At 38.2% G+C, this 16,715-nt stretch overlaps 1 protein-coding gene across 25 annotated transcripts in view; it reads right to left on the reverse strand.

Annotated features, from left to right (window-relative positions):
* Positions 1-16,715, reverse strand: part of GRIP1 (glutamate receptor interacting protein 1) — a 325,251-nt gene that overhangs the window by 15,509 nt on the left and 293,027 nt on the right. For 12 of the 25 annotated variants that reach the window (XM_080592314.1, XM_080592309.1, XM_080592331.1 and 9 more), the window contains 6 exons: positions 10,984-11,053; positions 10,594-10,739; positions 6,026-6,170; positions 4,830-4,969; positions 4,465-4,653; positions 833-989 (listed from right to left, as the gene is read on the reverse strand). In XM_080592314.1, the coding sequence (XP_080448440.1) occupies positions 833-989; positions 4,465-4,653; positions 4,830-4,969; positions 6,026-6,170; positions 10,594-10,739; positions 10,984-11,053 (847 nt within the window). Of the gene's footprint in view, positions 1-832; positions 990-4,464; positions 4,654-4,829; positions 4,970-6,025; positions 6,204-10,593; positions 10,740-10,983; positions 11,054-16,715 lie in introns of all 25 variants that reach the window. The other 13 variants (XM_080592313.1, XM_080592321.1, XM_080592308.1 and 10 more) reach the window with 3 other exon arrangements.

A 16,715-nucleotide genomic window follows, 5' to 3' on the forward strand; every position in this document is an offset into this window, starting at 1 on the left:
ACTGTATTTCTAACTAAAGACGTGCACGTCTGCAAGTCTTGACAACAGGTACAAAGAGCACTGAAATCTTTCTGTAATATCTGTCTGCCCTTGTCTGAGGAAGCACTGTTACTGGGCAGGAATTATCACCCAGGTCTCTCTAGTGGTTCCACTGCTGGATCATCGTTAGAACAGAGAATGAGAGACTTCCCTTTTTTTGGATCTTTAGCTACCTCCAAGCAATGTCAACCAAGTATTTTTCCCTCAGAAAATTCTTTTGCCTGTAGAGGAATTCACTGAAGAGGGGATTTACTTCTCAGAAGAGGAATGCATGGCAGAAAATATGCATGTCCATGCATGGCTTTGGACAAGATATTTCTACTACGCTCACTTTGTTCTCCCACTGAACCACTGCAGAGCTCTAAAGCATTTCCGGAAGAAGGCTGTAATGCCTGCTTCTTTGCCAAAACCAAAATGAAGAATTTTCATGGAAGACAAGATTAACATGCTGGTTGTCTTTGTCCACTTCCTTTTGTAGGGTTATTTTTGTGAAGTGGAAAACAGAGCAGTTAATTTTTGAAGCTTACCCAAGGGAACACCCTACTTTGTTTCTTTATTTTTAAAGTAACTCAAAATAAATGTTTTTGCCTTGTTTTTGGCATCATAATCTTTGACAAATGTCATTCATCTACTCTAGTAAGTTTCATAAAGTATAAATACTATATCTTATATGTGAAGGAAGAGCTGCTACAGCTGACTTAGAAAAACATAATTTCATTCTAGATGATGTGTCCATTTTTGAGGCACAGCTGCAGCTGCAGGTAAGAAAACAGAAACTTGCACAAGAACTTACCTGCTTGCTGTAGGTCGGTCCCATTCCTCATCACTCAGTACTGGGTCATGGAATGGGTGGTTTCGTGGTCTGCTTGGAGGGGACAAGCTGCCCCTCTGTTTAGGACTCCTCCATTCATAGGCATTGAAGTTGTATCCTGAAGCCTGATAGCTGGGTCCTAAAAAGATGAATTATATACTTATGCTACTGTATGTTTTAATGACAAAAAGTACATCTTTGAAGCTAGGTTTTCTAGACATTGAATGTGGACTTATAATTGCTTCCTCTCCTCTCCTCACCTTACTTCTCGTATTCAGATATTTAGAAGAATAAATGACCTAAATTATGCCCCAAATTATCAGTGCTCTAGAGCTTCTTCTGTGAAAGTCAGTCAAAAGTAAAATCCTAAACATATCCAACACAGATTTCCTACTGTTTGTGTCTCAGCTACTTCTTATGTTTTGTGCTGGACTTTTTCACAAGTTTACCAATTTCCAATTTGACTTCATACATTGAATTATTCAGACTAGTGAATAACTCATTAGTGTTATGAATGTTAGCCATGTGTTAACATAGTCATGTGTAAATTATCCAAAAATAAACCTAATTATTAAGGAAAAAATGCTTCAGACCTATTAAAAAGTTCTCAAGGATGCATTAAAAGAAACAAACAAACCTGAATTTTCAGATGATAAGACAAGACAGATTTTTCTGCCTCTTAGTACTTTTCTAATGTAAGCAATGTAATTAAAAGTTAATGACATATTAGAGTCAATTATGCCCCTGCTAATATGCATCATGGCTCCCTAGATGCAAAAGTTGGCGTGGTGCAGAGGCTCCCGAGTGACCTTTACCTGGATTAAATGCCACGAGAGGAAGGAGGGTGACTGTCTTGGCACCACAGAGTCGAGGACTCATTAATACAGGTGCAGGACTGCTGTCATAGCCCGGCTCTGCTCTGCATGGTTATGCTGCCGTATGTAAAGGCCAACACGTGAAATCTCTGCACCATGCCCCTTTGTGCTGGGGGGGGCTTGCTCTTAGCTGAGCTATTCCATTTCACCAGGGCTCTGAAGTCTCACAAGGGGCACACATGCCTAGGACCAACAGATACCCGTGGAAAGCTCATCTTACAGACAGAGATTTCTCTATCAGCTATTTCCAAATGTTTCAAGACCGTGCAAGTGGCATCAGGTGGCTTTGACATCTGCACATTTTTTTTTCCTGTGTGCTTATATCATAAAAGCAACATTGGTATTAGCTCAACAGCTTTACCGAATTAACTGTAATTTGGATTCCAAGTAGTAACCCGACAAGACTCTGGCTTGTAAGTGATGTATCAGAAAGAACACACAGATTTACTCGCCACAACTTCGCGCTGATCTGGTATGCAAACTCCAGTAAGGTAGAGCTGCTGTATATATATCTCATCTTGACATATTCCTCTTTTCGTCTTTTCTGATGTGCATATTGGATTAGGAAATCAGTTTTGTTGATGACTAACAAATGCCACTGCTGTCACCTCTCTAAAGAGGGCAATTCACTTCCATAAATCACTCTAGATTTGTCTCCCTCAAATCCCATGCAACTACAGAGTTGCGTGCTTTTCTCCAGCTAAGTGGCAAACTTTATCATACTCCCAAATTGTAGGAAGGGTTTTGGTTGTGAAAATTTGACTGTTTTGTGGGGAAGGCTCCAGATTACTAAGGCAGATGCATTAGACAAAGGTACAAACCAGGGTGTTAATTCAAGGAGAGAAAGGATGGCTCACCAGCATTAAATAAGTAACTAACAGGATAAAGCATTATCTGGTGCTCCAGAAACATTCTCCAAAATCCTCAATTTGCTTAGTCTGTGCTTATGCCAATAAAGGTTTGGAGAGAAGCCAAACTCAGCTTGACAGGTCAAGACAGAATGAACTTTAGTAGAAATGTAGGTCACATTAGTACCACACCAAGGGATAAGGCACAACTCTGATTACACTCAGGCTGTTTAAGAGAAGTGCTATGTACCCAGCCGAGACTGGGCTGATTTTCATAGGGGAGCCAGAAAAAAATAATATGGTTTGAGATATTGGTTTAGTTTTTGGCATGAAGTCTCAATGATCAGGATTTAGCAGAGGACTCTGGGCCTGTCTTTTCCACAGTTGAATCATTTGCTCCAGAAATCATTAAATCGGACAGAAAACGAAAGCCATCATTTTGGCACTTTTTCAGAAGTGTTTTTCCCTAGGGCTTAGAAAAATCAGAAGAAAATCTAACCTGATTTATTTATTTTGATAAGCTGACTAAGACCGTTAAAAACAGAAAAGGAGGCAAATTCATCCCAACTCTTAACTCCAGTGAAATACAAATTACACAGGAGGAGTTTAACTCATTAAATTGAGTACTAAATAAAATGTTTATGTAACAGTAAGTAAAATGCTGAAAACAGGAGTTATAATGAAATGTATTAAGTCTATCCCATTGAAAGGAAAGTCAATGACAAAATATATGCAGTAAGTCTAAGAAATATTTAAAAATTAAAAAAAAAAAGAAGAAAAAATGGCCATTAGCAGTGACATCAGCTACTTCTTGATCTCACATAGCTCAGCAGGTTTCAAAGGAAACATTTTGCTTTACAAAAAAAAGCACCAGTGTTATCACTGAGCAGGCACACTGAAGAATAGCAATGAAAATAACCAGCACAGAACTTCAGTCTAGATGGGTAGTCTGCTGGGCAGCGCTCACACAACTCAGCTGTCCACCAGCCATGGACAACATGCTACCACCCATGCTTCCGGAAAGCCACAGAAAAACAGACAAATAAGAGTTGCAAGAATGCATGAAACCAGAGCAAGTGAGGAAAAATTATTTGAGGTAAGGATCTATCTGCTCAAATATCTGCAAGGTAGTGGGCACACCATTATTACTACGGAAATAATCATTCTAAAGTCAGTTAAACAAAAGATGCTGTGTGGAAGTTGTTTTACTTGTTACCTAGATTATTAAAAGATGACTGAGTTCCTCACTGCCTGAATAAATCTGTCTAATCTTCTACAAATTAAAATGGAATCATCTGAAAATCCTATCAAAACAGTAGTCAAAAAGAAGCATAAAATTTAGTATTAATGAAAACCATGTCTTTAAAGAGAATGATTGCTTTTGAGGGCTGAAAGTTAGGTGTTCATGATGCAGGAATGAGGAAGAAGAAAAAGATTTACAAATCGTAAGTAATGCCTAATGTTCCCCCTTCAGCAGTTTATAATAAATCTGTTGTCCATTAAAAATTACTGCACACGGGCACCAAATTCATGAACACCTTCAGAGTGTTCTGTGCCTTGCATTGATCTATATTTGAAAGATAAACTCATTTGGTTGTGAATGACCTATGGACTTGGCCATTCAGATGTCAGAAAAGCTAACAAAAGCCTGTTAACGTATTGATAAATTGCTTCATAACACACCGCACTGTCATAAAAGAATGAATCTGAGGCCAGCCAAGCGTAAGAAATCACGCTGTCTGGCAAGGTGTGTGGTCATAATGAGACACCAGCACATTACAAAGTACAAGATTTAAACTTGGTACAAATAAGATTCTCTTTAAGGCAAAGGAAATTCAGCCATGAAGTCAACAGTTTCTATTTCAAATGCTGACTTCATTCTTGATAGTACCTTGACTTCCAAAGCTGGTATCAATACCAGAGCCATCCCACGACTCTACTGCGCTGTCAACACTTGGGACTGTAGTAGAATAGATGTCTGAGAGTTTGCCAGATTTCTGTGCGGTAGAGGTTTCATCTTCAGCATCGCTCAGTTCATTTATGTGACCCACAGGGACAGAAAATTTCTTGGGACTGGTAGCTGAATAGGATTATAAGAAAAAGGGTGGGGGTGGGAGGTGGTCATTGCTTTAGTGCAGTTCCAAGAGTATGCTTTTTACTAATGACATGACATTTTTCCACGGATGGCCTAAATGCTCGTTAATCTGTAAAAACACACTCATTAAAGACCACCGGTGCTACTTTGGCCATACTCACCATCTGTCTGCTTCTTGATTTTCAGAGTGACAGTTTCTCCTGCCATCTGTAATAAATGAATGGCTTCACTCAAAGGTTTTCCTTTCAGGCTGCTACTATTTATTGCTAGGATTCTGTCTCCTATGTGAATTGCTCCAGTTCTACAGTAAGAGAGAGAAGTAAAACATTAGAAGAGCAGCACAAAAAGCAACAAAGATAATTTGTCTGCATATTTGGAGGCATGAAAGTCTCATCTCTCTTTCTCCCATTCTGCTTTCATAGCTGTGTTATACAGTAATCCTATTGTTAGAAACGCTTAAAGCAAGCCACCTTTGTTGTAGTGACAATAGCAGAGCTGAGGCGTGGAGAGATGGATTTCTGTGTTACTGCAGTAGTTAATAACCTATGGATGATATTCATGGCAGCCCACCTGTTTAAGAGTACTCTCAGACAGCTCGATAAATCCTGAAATTAATGTAATGTTTCTAGAAGTCTCACAACAGAACAGATAATGGCAGTGGGAGCAAGTAGCCAGCTATTTCACCAATGTGGTTTTCAGGATGGATTGTAGCATAAGAAGAAAATAAATTCTCTTTGTGTAAATGCACAATTTGTTCTGGCTGAGTACAGTTATCATGTTTTGTGTTCTGTAGGTTTGCTCTGAAACTACCAACAAAGGGACTAGTTATGACAACTCTACCTTTTAAAAATGACAGGTGACAGAAAACATTAGCCTTTTCATTATTCTCTATCCATCACTTACCAAGAGGAGCATTTCTACTCCTCGGGTAATGGTAGCTATGGTGTATGTAAGTGCACATACAGATGCAGCGTGTGTGGACTATGAGCAGAATATTTTCAGACAAAGTTAGACACATTAAGAGCTTCCCTTACCTATTCTACTATACAAGGCTACCACTTTCAAAAGGCTGCTGAAATGTTCCTGTGACTACCCAGTTTTTTTAATCATATTTACAATAAGGACCACAATTCATTCTCCGACTTGTATAGTATGTGCAAGAACATCTATTAGGATATTCCTCATGCTCATGAACTTTGTAATCATCTCAAAATGCCAGCAAAAAGATTATAAACTCAGATCTGAAGAATTAAAAAAAATAAAGAGCTAAACCATGAAAATTAGCATGTGTAGGTCAACAAAATAAATCTTTACCTGACAAAAAGAATGCTTAAAAATAATTTGCTTTCCAATTTACCTTTCGGCTAATCCTCCTTTTGTAAGGCTGGAAATAATTATGGGATCAAAGGGCTCTTCAGTACCAGAAATTGTAATTCCAAGAGGCCCACCATAGCGCTTGAGCTCAACAGTATAAATAATTGCTCCAGAGCTCTCCTGTTCATCTGTAATAAATGCCAAGGGGATGCAATTGGTTTCTTATGAAAGAGGGAATGAAAAAAAATAACACATTCAGTCCAGTGACTGGTAATCAAACAACATTTTCAAAGGATTATATTTCAGATACACCTCTAAATCATATTCTGCTGGATTATTTAGAAAAAAAATATCTCTTGAGCAATTTATTTTTTATTGCCAGAACCTGATTACATTGAAGTCAATAAAACAATTGCCCCCATTCTAGTAGGACTGAATTTTACTCTGTTTAAAATCTTAGTATCTTCTTTCCTATTAAAATGTGACTTCAGTCTTTTTTATTAGAGAAGAAACATGTTACTAATATTGTATAACTACCAAGACTCTTCTGTTCCTTGAACTGAATGGAGGGTATTTAAAACCAAAGAGAAATTAAAAATTCTAAAAAGAAATTTCCTTTAAAAATTGCAGAAAGGTCAAAAGTCATCATAAGATGAGCAGTTGTCTTAGTAAGAGAACCTGAAATATATCCCATATTTTTAACAGAGAAATTTTAAGCTTTCAGAATGGAATCAAAGATAGCTCCTGAATTACCACCTAAGTTGAACAATAACTCCATTAGATTTTTTTTTCATTATTTACATAAAATCTGTATTATTTTGAAATTTTAATCTCAACAAAGAACCATCACAAATGCTCCCTTGCCCATCTTATGCTACTGGTATTCAGCCAGGGTGTTTGACCTGGCTGGCAACTTTTCCTAGATCTGTGGGCAATGACATTTTTAACGGCTTAGTGAGTGTGGAAAATGTCTAGGATGCACATTCTGTAACTGTGACCAAAACTAACCTGAGACAAGTCAGAAAATTCAAATGCTCCCATTTTTGTTCCTGTAGGTAGGAAAATTTAAGAGGAGAAAAAAACCTGCATCACTAGCAAAGGTTCAAAGAGTTGTTTTCTTCTAACACCGAATGTGGTATGTCAGCAGAGCTGGAGAAACACTAATATCTTTGAAGTTATTTTGTCTTTTCCCAGTTTGAAGAAAATGTAGGTCTAGTTTCCTCCCACCAATTTCCCACTTGCTATTGACATAAAGGAAACCGTACACACAATATTCAAAGGAGAAAAGAATTAGCAGTATTTATTCGGCAAAAAATATTGGGATTTTCACGGCTATTGTTGGCTTTTTATTCCTACCTGGGACATTATCAACAGAGTTTTGGCCCTCAAATCCCCCGAGACCTAACGTTCATAATGTTTACACGGGTGTGGCAACGACATGTGGTGAGACTTCAGCAGAAGGGTGAAAAGTATTGCATCAAGCTAATTGAAAATACAACAGCCAGTATTTGCTAAGGGTTGACGCAATGCTAATGTTTCTCTGTTATCAATGGTAAGTGAATAAGAAGATATTAATTATGCAGCAGTCCTGCCACGTGAGAGTTGGAAGTTTATAGATCTTCGCGAATGACTGGAAAGGAGACTGGCCCATTATGTCTTTCTTCTGGATAGCCCTAGTTAAGAAAATTAATGGTAAAATGCAACAAATGTCAAATTGCTACATTACTTTCTTCTGTTCTTTCCAGACAACATAAACGCAAGCTATTCAAGAATACGGCCTGTATGTGGCCTGAATACACAATGAAGACCAGTTTTGCCATGAAAGCAAAGAACTCTGATATTCAAAAAAGGGTAGCTGCCATTAGGCTAAACAGGAGATAAAATCCACAGAATTGGAAGTTGGCAGGAAAAAAAAAAAAAAGAGAGAAAAATTGCTGAAAACAAACTTCTTCTGAAAACATACTTCCATCTCAGAAGGAAATGTAATCAAATTATAAATTTTTAGGGTCTCATTTTTTTTTTCGAGATTACCCTTCTTTCTTTTATTGTAGTGATGCATGTGGATAATTCTTTGAAATCACATTTAAGGAAATGTTGTTACATTGCTTCTGTGCTGCAGTGCTTCTGTTCCATCCGCTAGTCTCTTGCTCTTTAGAGCAACATGGGACTGATGAAAACAAAGTGCAAAAAAGAGCACGGTTTGGGGAGCATGTAATGTTTTACCTTGCTGCTGACTTCACATGCATGGTTGGCTGTGAGGGACACAGCTTTGAGCTACGTAAAATCATCTGGTGAAGGAAGGAGTAGAGAGAGAGCAGAAAAACAAAAAACAGAAGACAGAAGAAGAGCTAGAAGCTATGAAGACACTGAAATGAATACCAGAAGAAAGAGTTTGATAGATAAAGGGGGAATGAGAACCTAGGCAAGAAGAAAACCCTGCTCCCTGCTTTGCCCTCATCAAGAAAGCATGCCATGGGTTGTCAACAAATACGAAAATCTTAATCTCATTCTGTGATTTAGAAATTGTTTTGGAGTGCTCTACCCTCACTAATCTACTAGCATCAGGCTTTTGTTTTATTAGGGAATTTATTAACAATTTTTTCTGTTGAGTTTAAGAAACACATTTACTCTCTTTGTGAGAAAACCAGGCTTTCATAAATAAATTAAATTAACCAGTGGAAATTAATTAAAATTGATTTTAATTGAAGTACACTTTTTGCTACACCTTTGCCATTTTTTTTTTTTAACATTTTTTCTGTAGTATTTCAGGGGACACTGATTCATTTTAGATTTCAAAGTACCTGAAAATCTGCTATAGATGTTTTAAATTACACTTTGACACTTACTCGACTGTTATAAGAACCATTTGTATTGAGAATTTTGCTCAGCAGGTCTCTGAGCTGTCCGTCTACATTCAAATATGTTCAGCTACACCAATCATGTCTATGTAAGACACTGTAGTTGTGTAGGAATCTTGACGCAGATAATGCAACTGTAAAATAACCAACTTGAATATGCAAAAGAAAACCATGAAGTAAGAATCTCAGTCAGACTAAAATCTGTACCAGCTACCACAGTGTGCTACACCTAAGAGAGCAAAGATGTTATTTTACATGGATGGACACTGAAATCCACATCTTGGTGATGGTGACAGAAAATGTATACCACCTTCTGTGAAAACAGAAGCTGTCTGGGAAAGACATTAAGGCCATGGGAGGGGTGGGGGGCAGGACAAACCCACAAGTGTTTGGAAGTGTGGGAGAAGTTCTTACTTCTACATGGCTGTAACTCATTCCTCTCTTCTACGGGCTGTGGGCAATTTCTCTGCAGGGCTATTAACGAGATGCAGTCTTCCAAATGATGGGAAGAAAGTAAAGGAGCGATCATAGATACCATGAATATTTAAAAGATGGACATCCTCACGTGCAGGAGGAAACTCAAACTTCCTTCTACAGGCGTTTCTCCTGTTAAACTTCCACCAACTGTATTTGCAGTTTGCTCTTCATAAGGTAACTGCTTTGCTCATATTTCCAAAGCAAACATCAGGCAGGTGTCCCTCTGGATGTACAGTCAGTGAGGCCAGCCGCTCTCCAAGATGTACAAACCATGCCTAGCAAACACCACCTCACCACCTGCAGGGGCCTAACCACAATATTCTGCCAAGCAGCAGCCCTTCTCTTTGATGGATCAAAATTAACTTCTGAAAGCCAATTTGCACATGTTGCTAAACTAATCTGCCTTTGCTTTGTACTGATCATACTGAGAAAATACTGTTTGCTTTCAAAAGCTGTTAAAGGAAAAGAGCATTCTAGTGTGATTCTAAACATCACTTCAACAGTTACACTTGAATTGAAATAAGAGTACTTTTTGTTGTGGGATTGTACAGAGCTTAAGACAAATGAATCTACAGTATGTGCCTTTATGTGATGCCATAATATAAATCCCAACAGTAATGGTAGTTAAAATTGTCTGATATCCTTTGCCACTAAAGTGCACAGCAGAACTCATTTCATTATCTCCAGGTAGAAATTTTGCTTTTATGGAATCTGTAATTGGGAAGATACAGGAATATTAATAGATGCAAATGTGCAAAATGATGGCAACTCTGCTGGGCTGACTGTACATGGCTCCTGCATTAGCCATCCAGCACAGCCAGTAAAGTACTACTTACCTTTAAGCAGGTGAACAATCATACTAAAGTCAAGCTTATGTGTTTATGGATAAAGCATGCACTGCCCCATTCTGCTGTAGAACTATGTATCCATAGTGCTTTGCTATCCATGATTCCAATCTTAAAATCAGAGAAAATTTCAATATGCTGATAAGAGAAAGATCAACCTTGTATGTTTACACCTGAAGGGAAATTGCCTCTCCAGAAAACTGAAGACCTCCTTTTACAGCACAGCTCCTGCAGGTAACATGCCACTGAGATAATTCAAAAATGTATTGATTATTTTTTTGTTTCTACTTTGATGCTTTTTGATTAGCATTAGCAAAAATCATCAATGTTTAGCAAAACCATTTCACTAAAATTTAAATGTGAAAAAATAAACCTGTGTTCTAAAAAAAAAAGAAAATACACAAGAATTGCAATAGGCTCATTGCTAATACCGGAATTATCTTCATCTTTGCGGATCTTTAACTTTACAAGGTCCTCACAGTGCTGAAGGATCTGAACAGCGTCTTCCATCGAGCAATTGTCAAGTCGAATGTTATCTATTGCAAGCAACTTGTCACCCAGTTCCAGTGTCCCAGTTCTGTGAACAAGCAAACAAGCTTACATGAAATGCTAGCAACATTAAAGCAAAGTATTTCACACTGTATAATCATTAATATAGAAATAAGATGGATTTATTTAACAGTTATTAATTTATACATTTTGCACGTAACTACTGTGCTCTAAATAAAAGTAGAAGTCTCTTACAAGCTTCTCCTGTTTAACTTGAGTCTAGCTGGCCATACAGTGGAAACAGATTTTTACTGGGAGCTTGAATGTCTTACCTGTGAGCAACACTTCCTTTCTTGATATCAGAAATAACCAGAGGGTCCCCCGGTTTTCTACTGGATGGAGCTGTAATAAAGAATAGATACAAGCATCTGTTTCAATTTCTGTATGTGCACATAGGCTGATTCTAGCCACAAATCAGTATTTCATACATGCTATTTACCTACGTTATATTTGTCTCCTTCCCCTACACTATCCATACATGAATACAAACAAACAGTAGCAGCATATTACTAAGACTGCAAATACTACTTCTCAAAAATTAGAAAATGCCAGAATTAAGGTGACCACTGTAAAATGAATTTAACCTGAGATGTCTGAATTTTGGGTTAGGCCAGGACTCAATCAGGCAAAGACATCATGGTACAGCTACAGTGATTCATCTTAAAATGCTGTGTAGCTACAACACACAAGGGAAGACTTCTGTTAGCAGAACCTTTCAGCACAACTACTGACGCTGACCTTTTTCCAGAATATTTCTGTCATTCATAAATCATGTTTTATTAGATCCCCAACCAACAGAGCAGTTCTGGCAAAATTTCTAGAGAGGGCTATACCACATCCGTAACACCCACTACTGTCTCATTCAGTGCTTACGGGCGGAGGTACGAAGATGGTGCTAACTGGATGAGAAAGGAGCTATCTCCTTCCTGACAAATCAAATGCTGTGAAGGACTGCCACGCGTACCACTGGACTGATGCACAGTTATCACCTTTGCACTGATGTAGCTTGCATCATATGGATGCTTGCTTCACTGTGACTCACAGATTGCTCTGAAGTAAACATATGGACCTTCTGATGAGTAACCTTGCTCCTCTACACTGCTGCTGGGCTTTATGCATTGTGGACCTTTCCCCACTTTGGGCTGGGGGTAGAACCACAGCAATTCCAGCAATGTTCAAATCAGTAAAACCCCCAACAGACCTCTCCATGCTCTCCTAACCCATCTCTTCTGAGAGATATGTATTTTCTATTTGATATAACTTTCTATTTGCTCTTTGTCCATCATGATAAAGAGGATGCTCTGCTCTACAATGACAGTCATTGCAATTTTTTAACAACTTGTGCAAAAGTTTGTGACAAGTTTCCCTTGGCAAGTTCTGCAAGCCATTCACAGCGCTGCTTAGCTTAGCAATTTTACTTGACTTTTGGTTGTATGGGAAGCAGTTAACTACCCCAGAGGGAGAAGACAACTGTGACTGCTCCAAAGGATTGCTTCTTGGCAAAGCTTCATTGACTGCATTGCTTTGGAGAATTCATGCACTTGCTGATAGAAGACGACCACAATGAAGATCCAATAAGGCAAGCAGTGGGCTCAGAACTTGAGGATGACAAAAGGTGTTTTTCGGGGATGGTGTGTCGCCTGCTGTCTGCTGTCAAAGTCCACGTGGGGAACACAGACTGACTCTTGGTACTGTCATTATAGAAGAGCGTGCTGATATTAAAACACTGCTGTGTGGTATAAGGCTGTCACTTCTCCTAAAAGTACTAATGGTTTCACACATCTAAAGCTCTTCAACTGCCCTAAGCCATTTCTGACTTGTGCCAGCTGAGGCCTCTGCATTCACACCCAGAAGGTACTTCTCCATTAGGCTCCAACACCTAACTGACAATCACCAAAAAAGCTACTAGTATTAGTGGAGGATCACCTACAAAATCGTCATATCTTTCACTACAGCAACTCATGCTTCTTCTCCAGTGGCAAATGAGATCTTCTACGGCAACCCTAAGATGTATTAATAATGACATTCCCAACACAATATTCTAACAGATCTTGTTAACCTCGGTTGCCCTGGCCAAGAAAGCTTTTGAATGTCCACAGGAACTGTGTAAATTCTGCTGAGCAGCCATATTTCAAATGTAGTGTGTTGAAAGTATAGACTACATAAGCATGAAGACTCTCAAGAACTTTTAGAAACTTGCCTAAACCAGCAGGCTTTCCAGAAGTGTATATGTTCCAATCTGAGAACAGAAATTAACTTTTTGCCAGATGCATAAATTTCATTGCTTGTTCCTCATACTTTCACACCGTGGGTCAGATGTATTTTATATGACAGTTCCATGATTTACTTGAATACTTTGGGTTTGTTTCACCATTTGGTGACTTGTTAAAATTTTTAAATTATCACTTTGGTGAAATCTTTTTTTTTCCTTAGATGCTATGTTTTGACCTTTTGGGTTGACTCACAAATCCCTGAGGTCATACGCATTTACAATGCCTGCACTTTAAAATTTGGGTATCGATACAGTTTTTATTAAACTGCTTTCACAAAAAGTATCAGTACTAAACCAAACAGTCCTTCATTATTCCAAAAAAAAGAAGAGAATACAAATCAAAAAAGCGCAGAGACAAAACTCAAAATGTGAATCCACAGCATACACATGGAAGCAAGGAGTAAGATATTGCACATGTAACTACCACACTTTCAAACTGAACAAGTGTGAACCAGCAGCATTTTGTCAGTTACCCCGTGCTATTAATTGCCTGTTGGATTAAAGTCTTTTTGCAGGCAGCAAATGCAGCTTGGTGTGAAATGAATACTCCTATGCTGACAAGCTCTTAATAAGCAGCTACACCACACTTTTTTGTTCTATGTTTTATTCTAGTTGTTCAATGCTCATGACATACTTACTACAAACTATTTAAGTTCTGTTGCAGAGATGAAATCATTGATTCCTTCCTGAACTTTTGTACTGCATGTCACAGCCTGACTGCTTCCCAAACACTGGCAAACAGACTCCATCCCCCACAAAAAGACTGAGTACTATGATCCTCAGTTTACAGATGAGGAAAGAAAACACAGAAACTTTTCGGTCAAAATACGACAATTTTCAGTGAGCAATTTGAGATACCCATGCCCTAATTTCTCACAACAGCTTGTAGTATACAACAGCTTCTATGTCCAAAGCACAACTACTGGCATTTTCAGCAACAGCTGTAAATGCTCAACATTTTCGCAAGCGCGACCCCAGGATCTCAACTTTTCTCCAGAAAATCAAGCAGACACCTGTGGAAAATGTCTTTAAATGTCTTTTTTTTTTTTCCTCTCTCTCCCTCTTTCTTTTTCCCTGAGAAATGACTAGCATCTCAACACAACTTTATCACAGGGAAAGGAAAAAACTAATTTCTCCGGGGTAGCATTAAACTATCTTGACCATATTGCCTCTTTTTGCTTTCTGCAATCTTCCACTTCATTCATTATGCAGCCTTCATCCCTTTCACTACACAGCACTGTTATTTCTCCCCAGACAGCAGAGAAGGAAGAATCCCAGAGAGAAAGCAATATTTGACCATTTAATTAAAAAAGATATCCTCATGAATTAATACAAGATGTTTGAAGTGACACTGTATGGCTTTAAAAGTCCATTTTTGTTTCATTTCAGATTGATTTTTGATTTAAAAAAAACAATTACAAGCAATATCAAACATTATCAAACCTACACTTGCAAAGACCACAAGCAGGCATAAAAACTTGAGATTTACAACGCAGATCCAGGTGACAGAATCGCATGGGGAAGGGGCGGGGAGGGAGATGAGAAATTTGCTGCTACTAGAAAATGCTGTAAATTAGGAATCCTGAGGTCTAGTCTTGGGAAGGGCTCCAGTCCCTCGTGCTCCTAGTCCATGTCAGATACTTTTCCCACAGTTCTCTCTTTCCTTGCAATCTCCATTGTGGCTTCATACACATGCTGCCCTGATGTTATTTTTCCCCCACCGTAACAGCTCCTTGTCGCACCTGCTTCTTCCTCCTCACCTCGTGGGCTCACCCATGTCCAGCCCTCTTGTGAAAGTCCCAACACCCCGTACCCATTATCACACCTCAGTCTCTTTCCTTGTTTCCTGTCTCCCTGCTATGGCTATCCACTTGGTTTCTTTCCTCATCCAACAAAGATCAAATCTTTTCTCCCCCCAGTTCAGTTCTTAGTGTACCCACTATTGAGTTCCTGTGGAGATCTTATACAGTCTGTACGATGAACTGCAAACGGCGAAGAGTGCATAAAGTGGTAAATTTAGTGTTGTAACTGGAACTTTGATCTTCAGCAAGCTCCCTCTCTATAAATGACTCTATGATCCTAGGTCTCAGTTCCCAGCCTGTACCCTACTTGTACTAGTAAAAGACACACTTTCCCTGCCTGCCTCTAGTCCCTATTAAAAGCAAGCTTAGTGAAACATTGTTAGATTTGTAGATTAGCTGTTCTATTAGGTAAAAAACAAAACAAAACAAAACCCCACACACATAACAAAACCAAACCAAACCAAACCTTCCTTCTTATTTTACTGCTAACTCAAAGGAAAAAAAAACATTGCAGCTTAAACAGAGAATTTGTGTGGATATCTCACCCAGAAATAATCTACTTACTAGACTCAGCCTGGCTTCAAGTTTTGGAGTTTGATCAAACTCTGAACAAAACTGCAGAGGAAAAAGCTCATAGCATGGAAAAACAATTTTTATACAAAGCCAGCCTACTTACCCACAATAAGAGTTTAGGATAGGATAGGATAGGATAGTTCAGTTGGAAGGATTGGAAGGGCTCTACAAAGATAATCAAGTACAGCTGCCTTCAAGGCTAACCAAAAGTTAAAGCATATTATTGAGGGTATTGTCCAAATATCTATTGACAACATACAGGCATGGGGCATCAACCACCTCTCTAGGAAGCCTGCTGCAGTGTTTGACCACCACTGCATTAAAGTAATCTTTCCTATTATTCAGTCTGAACCTACCCTGGTACAGCTTTGTACAATTCCCTTGTGTCCTAAATAAGACTTTTTTTTTTTAATAGTGACTATTAAATAGGTGGAACAGCTTTTTAAAATTAGATTGAAGTAGTTCTTTTGTTCTTTGAGTAGTGGTTCATTTTGAGCAGCTGAGAAACCTGCTGGTTCTTCAGGCCCCGTCTTGAAAATGATTCCTTGTAACACTGCAAAGTGAAGTTGAGCGTGCTAGGTGAAATCCCAAAATAAACAGAAACATGCTTTGGAAATCAATTGCCATAGTCAATGCTAAATATCTATAGATATTTACAAGGTTTATTTCTGCTGAAATACAATAAAATGGAATATAGTATAGTTTCTAGTCAAAATGACTTAGAAAAACTAATGATAATTTGGGTGAGATTCTGATATTTTTACCAGCTTTGCAGCTTCTTATTCCTTGAGTAGTCCCATTAGCTTCAGAGGGATTACTTATGAAGCAAGGTGCTACAGTTCATTACCAGTAAGGATATAAGAATCTCACTTAAGAAAGAAAAGGAAAAAAAAAAAGGGCTGTTAACTAGAATTAACAGACTGGACTATTAAGTAATTTTCTTGGACATAATTAAATGTATTTAAAAAATATTATAGAAAAGTAGCTAGCAGCACAAAAATTTATCCTAAAAAAAAAAAATCCATATTCCATTACATGGTTTAAAATAAGTATCACTGGCAAGTAAATTGAAACAGATTTGAACACTACTAGATCTACTAGAAAGCTAGCCTTATTCTGTGGAATGGTTCTGTTATAAAAACACAACTATACATGCACACACACAACATGCTGTGTCATACCTCATTTGGATGACCTAATTTTAAAAACTGAGACATTCTAATTGCTCCAACCAAGTGAGAGAGAGTGAAAATGATGGTAGCTGAAGCATGAAATACATAGTCACTTGTCTTTTCAAATTATTCAATAAGTTCTTCATTGATGTAGGTAGCTATTAATGGGAAGAACAGTTGATCTT

This window comes from Anser brachyrhynchus (assembly GCF_964034855.1).
Source record: "Anser brachyrhynchus genome assembly, chromosome: 1".
Lineage (NCBI taxonomy): Eukaryota > Metazoa > Chordata > Aves > Anseriformes > Anatidae > Anser > Anser brachyrhynchus.